General features: G+C 41.8%; 1 protein-coding gene across 4 annotated transcripts in view; it reads right to left on the minus strand.

Annotated features, from left to right (window-relative positions):
- The window catches only part of itga6a (integrin, alpha 6a), a 48,061-nt gene extending 46,144 nt beyond the window's left edge, over positions 1–1,917 (minus strand). For 3 of the 4 annotated variants that reach the window (XM_056268982.1, XM_056268985.1, XM_056268983.1), the window contains exon 1: positions 1,626–1,917. In XM_056268982.1, the coding sequence (XP_056124957.1) occupies positions 1,626–1,807 (182 nt within the window). In that variant the 5' untranslated portion in view covers positions 1,808–1,917. The remainder of the gene's footprint in view (positions 1–1,625) is intronic. The other variant, XM_056268984.1, reaches the window with a different exon arrangement.
- Between the last annotated feature and the right edge of the window lie 8,154 nt (positions 1,918–10,071).

Genomic DNA, 10,071 nt, shown 5'->3' on the forward strand with positions numbered 1-10,071 from the left:
ACCGGAGTTCACCTTTAAACATAAGAAAAAAACTATTTTACAAGATGTTGTCCAATTTTTTCTGAATTTGTATGATGTGATTAGTACAGAAACAGGCCATTTTATAATAAAACCGCACACCTAAACGGAAGCATATGAATGACATTATTCAAATTTCTATGAATTAGCCACCATTTTGCCAAAACGTAAAATAGTTGCCATGAGGGTGTGTTGGCTTGTCCTAAACTAGTCCAAAAAGGAGCCCTGTTAGTGTCCCATCATGACAGATGTTTTACAGCCTTAGACCATAGCATCCCATCTTTAATTGTACCAGGCAGAATACAGATCTGAGAGAAAGCTTGAAAGAACATGGGTAACACTTTACTTTACAGTGTCCTTGTTACACATGTTACATGTACGATAAATGGTGCATAATTACATGCAACTAACACTAAACTAATCCCTAATCATAACCCTATAGAAAGTATTTGTTATTTTGATTAATCAGTACTTACATGTATAATTACACTGTAACACAGACACCTTAAATTAAAGGTATTTTAAGGTGGTGTAGTCACATTCTTATTCAGATAAGTACTGATTAATATTAATTAACTACATGTACTAAGAGTTAAAGTTAGGGATAGTGTTTGGTTTAGGGTTAGTTTATTTACTGTTTTTACTAGTAAGTACATGTAGTAAAGTGTAACTAGCACCTTAAAATAAAGTGTTACCAAATAAAGTGTAATCGAACACAGGAAAAAGCTGAAGTGACCAACTTGACTTGAAAACTATAAGCAAAGTTAAAAGGCTAACTTGTATGCATAATAAATGCATTTATTATAAAAGTCTTCCAGCACATACTACGTATATTTGTATCTGTTCAGTAGAGATTTCCTTCAAGGCTGTGGCCAGCATCAACTACAACGTTCAAAATAAGGCTCATACAGTGCTTTAGAGATCAGACACCATGATGATCTGATGAACCTAATGGTTATAGTTATTATTATTGTTGTAGGCTAATAAAATATCAAGAACTTTGAAATCTCTGAATAGCCACATAATCAACTCAAGAACCTTGTAGGGCCAAAAATGATTCTTAGCCTGATTGGGTTCTTTGCTGAATCTAAAGTGCTAAAAAAGAACCACTGAAGAACCTTTACTTTTGAGAGTGGACTTTGTGGTCTTGCTCTTTGAATTCTTTCAGTGTGAAAGCCATTGTCCATTGGTGACTTGTCGCATCACGTTGGGTATTGTTAACTTGTGTGTAAGAAAAGCACCAGCCTCTTCAAGCACAAGCCTCCCCCAACACACACACACGCACCGAACACACACACACATCGCTGCGTGCTGGACGCTTACTGGAGAATCACCCTTCGGACATACACTTATATCATTCACCATTCAGAGAGAGAGAGAGAGAGAGACAGAGATAGGGGGTGTTTATTTCTTTATGAACTATTAGCCAATTTCATGCATCTGTTCAGTTTTCACAGAGGAGATAGAAGTAACTGTTTAAAAATGAACGCGGCACAGGTGCAGGATGAACGGAACGGGATCTATGAAGGGGTCCGGAGCGCATAAATAAGCGGAGACTCACGATCTCGAATAATCGCAACGAAACCTAAATAATTAATTCTACTCACATTGTTTTATCCGAGGGCTGGAGCTGCCGGTGCAAGGCGAGGGAGAATCCGAAGAGGCTTCCCGGGTGACCATTCTTCCTGAGGACGTTTTGCGTGTCCAGGTTAAATGCACTTGTAGAAGTCCAAATGAGCAACGAAAAGACGCACAGGTTCAGAGAGAGCCCCTCCTCAAAGAGCTCCATTACCTGCAATTAATGTGCTCGTATGAATATAGCCCTTGTTTGCTGTAGTTCCCGCTGCACTGAGAGGACAGAGTCTGTAATCCGCACTGCACTGCGCTCAATGAGAGAGAGAGAGAGAGAGAGAGAGAGAGAGAGAGAGAGAGAGAGAGAGAGAGAGAGAGAGAGAGAGAGAGAGAGAGAGAGAGAGAGAGAGAGAGAGAGAGAGAGACCCATGGCCCCTCCTCTCACTACTGTCCCCTCAGAGCCCTACGTCACTATTGAGCGATGGACGCGTCTCAGCCGGACTCTCCCCATCATCTACACGGCTTGATTTTTTTTAATAAGGGAAAGTTAATATTCATAAGCGAAATGTGTGCACTTAGCTCCAACACTCTTGCTTCAATTCAACTTAATTAGCCTACATCTATAAATATACGAAATTAAAAATATACATACATATTTTTGCAATGTGTTCTCTAATCCTCATGCATCTTGATAGGAACAGGATTGAACACCCCTATTCTCTGTGATAGGCCTATGTGTCTGACCACAGATCATTACAGTGGATAAACATCATAAATCATATCAGAACTTCTGCATGCTTGATGTAAAAATTACAATCCATGCCACTGAGTCAGAAACGGCTTGTGTCTTGCCACCCTGCTCCATAGCCCATAGATGGACAATACTGGAGATGTCACATGGAGCAACCAGAGCTGCACATCTTGATGCTGTCGGCCTCTTGACAGCCTCCCTGACCAGTTTTCTCGTTGTCTTCTCATCAATTTTGTCCTGCTTGATAATATATTGTGCCGTAAGTTCTCCACTTGTTTATGACTGTATTTAGGCTACTGTGTTTCATTGTAGTATATCTAATGCCTTGGATTTTTTTTTTTGGGGGGGGGGTCTCACCTGAGCGATACCCTTCAACAATGAGATCCTGTTGATGCTTCGTGAAGCTCTTTGTGGCCCTTGACTCTTATAGCATATTAGAAGAATATTTCAGGAACAGCTGAAATTTATTTGGAGTCACTTCAGGTTTTGCATTATTTCATTTTTTTTTAATAATCTTTTTTTTCATTTGAAATGTGTCCTTTTGGTTTTCAGTGTCATTGTATAGTTTGCTTTTTTTTCTACTCTTGATGCGACACCAACACCTTCATTAAATTCAACGAATCCGTTTCCTGAGGTTTATAAAGGCTACACGTCTAGTCGATTAGGCTAATGAGAGCATTCTCGATTCGTGCATCTGATCATCCGCTTAAATAATGCAGAGCTGTGTTAGTCTCCCGCATATGACTGGGTTTTAGATTTGAGGAAAGATCTTGTGATCCAGCTGAAATAAGATGCGCTTGTGTCCGCCTGAGAGAAGCATCGACCCCGCTGTGTCCATATGACGCTCGGTCGATGAAGTGTGAAGCAAATAATGTGATCCTGATAAACCAGCGCACAGCCTTAGAATCAACAAACTGGGACATTAGTTACACTGGACAGTTCAAACATACATATTTTTTGTTAAAAGAATGTAAAAGGCAACGTTAATTAACTATGCCTACATCCAATTGCATTCAATTACAGAATAGCTAAATAAATAAGACCTACAGGATATGGAAAATATATATTTTAAACAAGAAATAATTGATTATTGCAGGCGCCCAAAACTTATTTAGTGATGGAGACCATTCAGTACATAATTGCAAAAAAAAAAATCCATATAACACTAAAATTGCTTTATATTTGTAAACATATTGGCAGAGAGTACACAATAACTTAATTATTGTTTGAAGGTATTTGCTCTTCCACTGAAACCCCATTAGTATGTGATGAAGCACTTAACCTGTGCATTTTGATTTGGAAAAACTCTTCCTAAATGAAACAACATGAGATCACACACACACACACACACACACACACACACACATTACACGCACACACACACACACACACACACACACACACACACACACACACACACACACACACACACACACACACACACACACACACACACACACACACACACACACACAGTCATCAGTTCTCATCCAGGCTGATGCATAAAGTGCATCATCATCATCATTTCACCACAAAGAGTATTACTGTAATGGTCTCTTTCAGGAAATTAATAAACGTCATCCATCACAGGGAAACAATGGCTATACTTCTGATCAATAGGATAGAATCCTCCTGCGGTTAAGACATGGTTTGCTGGATGATGGAAGAGTCCAAGTGTTCCCTGTGTGATCCTCTTTAACCCTTCTGTTACAGTATATTGACAACGATATATCAATCCACAATCTGACTTGTGATGCAGCCGGGAATAATAATCACACCATTTTGGTTCATTTGGCCAGAAGAGTTTCTCAAGGTGTTTTTCTCCATTCTGTCACAGATGAAGACTGGGTTCCTTGCCTTTGGCTTGCTTAGTTGGGGACACTTATTTAATATTCAGCAATAATATTGATCTGACTGCTCTGACACTATTTGACAAGAACTGAATTGAGTGGGATGATGATGACATCACATTTTCTTTTTTCCAGAGATGCTTTATAGATGAATTGAACTAATTTCATAATTAATGAGCTTTACACAGTTATTGTTATGAACTGAGTTAACACTGAACTGACTTCAGCTGAATAATGACTGTTTTCAACTGTCTTTTTAGAGCAGAACTGAAGTCTGTTTGCATTACTGAATTATTATTTTCCTGTTTATCACTGTAAAGCTGGGTCGAAACAATCTGTATTGCATAAAGCACTATATAAATAAAGGGGACTTGAAAATCTCCAGGTTGCAAGAATACTGAATTTTAAAATCCATACACAATAAAAGATAAATATGTATTAACCATTGGAAATGTTTAAAAAACAGTACAGAGAGAGTGTGAATTATGAGATTATGATCTGTCCTGCAGGGATGACATCAGAACCAGGAAGTCTAATTCGCCGCTGCATGCTTCGAGATTTTCCTTAAAAAAAAACATGTTTTTGAAAATATATATTTCACATAAAAATTGAAAATAGTATTTTTGTGCATTTTTCACAACAATACAAAACATTCTGTAACTTTTTTTTAAGTTCACGTTTTTAAACCTTTTTCACTTCAGCAATAATCTACCAAGTGTGGTCTTCAGAGATCTAAATAGATCAAACTTAAGTCTGTGCTTTTACGCATTCAAGATTTACGACAGTTTAATTCGGAAATTTGGAAAAGTGAATAAATCTAATCTTACTACAGCGTAAATATAATCTAGCACCATAAAATCCCCAAAAAAACAAAATATTACATAAAATAATATCAAACTAAAACATAGTACATTAATTTAATTTAAATAAAAATAAAAAATCGTTCATTTTTGACAGACATGCAAAGAGCACCAGAGGGCTAAACTGTAAAAAAAAAAATACTGTAAAATTTACAGCAACTTACTGGCAATTTTGGTTGCCAGTAAGCCTGTAAATTTTACAAGATTACCGTAAATCATCAACTACAATTAAACTGTAAAAATACAGCACTCCTGTAAAATCAGCAAAACAAGACCAGCGGTGAATTTACACTTCTTTACTGTAATCTTTACAGTATGAATTAAAACCTGTGTAAACTCATTTCATTTGAGGCAACCGATTATCTTAAATTGGTCAATTACCATTTCATACTTAGCTTGGGTGCGGATGTGCACCCAAAAGTTGCAGAACAAAACGTCAAAGTATCGTAAAGTTGTGTTTACCACAGGCTTTATTTTACAAAACCCCATAGGGAAATCTGGAAGGAACCAGCAGCGAATTAGACTTCCGGGTCCTGGCGTCATCCCTGCACCACTCTATGAAGGGTGGGAGGATTTTGCATCCTTCCTGTTCTCAGATCATGAAATTCTTGTGGCACGACCTTAAAGTGGAAAAAACAATTCGTTGCCACCCCGTATTTCTCCGAAACTCACTGCATTAAGGAATGCCAAATTATCCAATGCAACATGAGTCTTCGGACTAACTACTCTGCAATTACTTTTCAATAAATCCCTTGATATAATGCATATATTGTATAAATACATGTTTTTACATTGCACAAAAACATTACATCTGTAACTATACATCTAATGACACTGCTGACCTTCCCTTACCCATTAACCCATCCTTAAATTTACCCATAATCCAAACCTGTCCTAATCTTACACATGTCCCACCTCAATAGCAGCGCAAGTAATTTGTAATACAACATCAACACAATAAGTGCATTGCACAAAACTAATTTTTTTTTTTTGGCTTAAGCAGGCCTGCATACTAGTGAAAGACACCTCATACTGTAAGAAGTGTGACAGAGTCTTCCGAGCCTTGAATGGCGGGGCACGTGTGTGTGCAGGGTGAGTCGTGTCTGAAAGCACTGAGGAATGTGAATGACACTGTTGTGAGATCACTGCTGATTCACTGTGTGGGCAATTACAACCGCTCAACATGACAAAAGACTGGAGACCACCAATGTGACCTATGCCGGGAATGTGACCCTGCCAGTGTCGGAATATGAATTCGAGGCCATCAGTGTGTTGTGCATTATGAACAGTCATTGAAAGCAAACATAGTGCATTCACAACAAATCAACACAGTCAATGGAATTTCTTAATACAAGAACAAATACCAATACCAATCATTACTGGGTGACGCTATAGAATACTGTTCATTCATTAATGAATCACCACACAGGAGCAAATGAGTAACGCACTATTAACAGTCTAACTACTATTAACTAACAAGCAACTCTGATTAACAAATTAGTAATTTGTTAATCAGACGAATGGGGTAGTTCACTATTAGCTAATCAGTAACTATTTTCATACCTCACTGAAGACTAAGAACTACTGTATACAGGTTCACAATTAATATTAATAATGCCTCATGTATAATATATAAAAAACTCATTAAAAAAACAATCATCAAAAACACATACCAGTTGGTTTGTTGACCGACACTGTTTGACGCATTTGAGTTCACAGTTATAAATCAATGGTCGTGTTTATTTATTTATTTTATGGGAGTGTGAAGTTTAATGTCAGGCACAAAAAATATAAAAAAGAGGCATATACAGGTATTTCTGTCTCTAAAGAAACTGATGAATGGAAACATGAGGAGAAGTCAGACACTGCTGTCTTTAAAACCCCCACAATTACACCTGTCATCGACCAGGTGTCAGCTGTCGACAGTTAAACACTCACTTTGGGGGTTTCTGAACCAAAACCTTGTGAATCAGGACCAGTGTCTGTGAGCTGCACGTATAGAAATGACACATTGTTACTGAGGAACGTTTAAAGCAATCAAACAGCCCACCAAAAAAGGTCCTTGAATCGTGTTTCTGTAATGCCAGTGTATCCATCAGGGACAAGAACTAACATTTGAAATGCCTTTAGATGTTATGAATTGCTGAAGAGCATTTAGATGACTATACTGCACTCTCGTTCTTTCCCCCGTTCACTTAGACTAGTCTTTTACGCTAATAAGATATGAGTCAGCATGTGTGTGGAAATTAAGGTTTAATCTCCATTAGCATCCGTCAAAATGTATGCAGTCACCAAACAGACCGATGTCATCAATGCGTCTTGAGCCACGAGTCATTTCCATGGGTATCAGATCAGGACGAGGGAACAGAGAATCCTCTGACAGAATAACAAAAGCTGTCACCAGACACCTCTGCTCTGGTTTGACTTCAATAAAGACTTCTTTAACACAGACAACTCACTGCAATGGTGTTTCACCTGCTGGCTTTAAAAATAGCTACATTTAAAACTAGGTGCTGATGGGTCATTTGCAACTTTTCCCATGTCTTCTCAAACAATAATTGAACATCATATACTCCATTCTAAGTAGGTGGAGTATCAGATGAAAGCATGTTTTTTCCTTTTCAAAAAAAGGTCCTCTCTGAAATCAGATAGACAAATATACACCAACCAGGCTGAATAATTATCTGATATTTCAGTCTTTTTAAACTCTCGGTATCAGCCGATAACTGTGGCTGATTAACAAAAGTTAAAGGGATAGTTCAACCAAAAATGAAAATTTCCCATGATTTACTCACCCTAGGTGTATATGACATTCTTCTTTCAGACAAACACAATCTGAGTTATATTCAAAAATATCCTGGCTCTTCCAAGCTTTATAATGGGAGTGAATGGATTTTGAAGCCCAAAAAAGCGCATCCATCCATCATAAAAATAATCCGGCTCCAGGGGGTTAATAAAGGCCTTCTGAAGCGAAGCCATGCGTTTGTGTAAGATCTATAACTTTATAAACTATAATTACTGGGTTCCGGTAATCACTCGCTGCGCGCGAGTCTAGTTCCGGCGTGAGAGTGACCTCTGACCCGACGCATGACGTAGGATGTAGGAGTAGCGTTAGCTTTGACGCCTCTCGCGGTTCAGACAAACAGGGCTGGGCAACAAACTCAAGCTCCTCCCACATTTCTCTTTAAAATTCTCGCTTTAGGCTTCTAATTCTTGACCAGTGTTTTGTTTTCCTCTGCGCTTCTGCGCTCGTCAATATGTCATGCCTCGGGTCAGAGGTCACTCGTCGGGTCAGAGGTCACTCGTCATGCGTCGGGTCAGAGGTCACTCGTCATGCGTCGGGTCAGAGGTCACTCGTCATGCGTCATGCGTTGGGTCAGAGGTCACTCGTCATGCGTCATGCGTCGGGTCAGAGGTCACTCGTCATGCGTCATGCGTTGGGTCAGAGGTCACTCGTCATGCGCCATGTGTCGGGTCAGAGGTCACTCGTCATGCGTCGGGTCAGAGGTCACGCGTCGGGTCAGAGGTCACTCGTCATGCGTCATGCGTCGGGTCAGAGGTCACTCATCACGCGTCGGGTCAAAGGTCACTCGTCATGCGTCATGCATCGGGTCAGAGGTCACTCGTCATGCGTCGGGTCAGATGTCACTCGTCATGCGTCATGTGTCAGGTCAGAGGTCACTCGTCATGCGTCGGGTCAGAGATCACTCGTCATGCGTCGGGTCAGAGGTCACTCGTCACGCGTCGGGTCAGAGGTCACTTGTCATGCGTCATGCGTCGGGTCAGAGGTCACTCGTCATGCGTCGGGTCAGAGGTCACTCGTCATGCGTCGGGTCAGAGGTCACTCATCATGCGTCGCGTCATAGGTCACTTGTCATGCGTCGGGTCAGAGGTCACTCGTCACGCGTCGGGTCAGAGGTCACTCGTCATGCGTCATTTGCCGGGTCAGAGGTCACTCGTCATGTGTCGTGTCAGAGGTCACTCGTCATGCGTTGGGTCAGAGGTCACTCGTCATGCGTCATTTGTCGGGTCAGAGGTCACTCGTCATGTGTCGTGTCAGAGGTCACTCGTCATGCGTTGGGTCAGAGGTCACTCGTCATGCGTCGGGTGAGAGGTCACTCGTCATGCGTCGGGTGAGAGGTCACTCGTCATGCGTCGAGTCAGAGGTCACTCGTCATGCGTTGGGTCAGAGGTCACTCGTCATGCGTCGGGTCAGAGGTCACTCGTCATGCATCGGGTGAGAGGTCACTCGTCATGCGTCGAGTCAGAGGTCACTCGTCATGCGTTGGGTCAGAGGTCACTCGTCATGCGTCGGGTGAGAGGTCACTCGTCATGCGTCGGGTGAGAGGTCACTCGTCATGCGTCGAGTCAGAGGTCACTCGTCATGCGTTGGGTCAGAGGTCACTCGTCATGCGTCGGGTCAGAGGTCACTCGTCATGCGTCGGGTCAGAGGTCACGCGTCGGGTCAGAGGTCACTCGTCATGCGTCATGCGTCGGGTCAGAGGTCACTCATCACGCGTCGGGTCAAAGGTCACTCGTCATGCGTCATGCATCGGGTCAGAGGTCACTCGTCATGCGTCGGGTCAGATGTCACTCGTCATGCGTCATGTGTCAGGTCAGAGGTCACTCGTCATGCGTCGGGTCAGAGATCACTCGTCATGCGTCGGGTCAGAGGTCACTCGTCACGCGTCGGGTCAGAGGTCACTTGTCATGCGTCATGCGTCGGGTCAGAGGTCACTCGTCATGCGTCGGGTCAGAGGTCACTCGTCATGCGTCGGGTCAGAGGTCACTCATCATGCGTCGCGTCATAGGTCACTTGTCATGCGTCGGGTCAGAGGTCACTCGTCACGCGTCGGGTCAGAGGTCACTCGTCATGCGTCATTTGCCGGGTCAGAGGTCACTCGTCATGTGTCGTGTCAGAGGTCACTCGTCATGCGTTGGGTCAGAGGTCACTCGTCATGCGTCATTTGTCGGGTCAGAGGTCACTCGTCATGTGTCGTGTCAGAGGTCACTCGTCATG

This window comes from Rhinichthys klamathensis, unplaced genomic scaffold (assembly GCF_029890125.1).
Source record: "Rhinichthys klamathensis goyatoka isolate OS25496 unplaced genomic scaffold, OSU_Roscu_1.1 h1tg000279l_1, whole genome shotgun sequence".
In the NCBI taxonomy this organism is placed as follows: domain Eukaryota; kingdom Metazoa; phylum Chordata; class Actinopteri; order Cypriniformes; family Leuciscidae; genus Rhinichthys; species Rhinichthys klamathensis.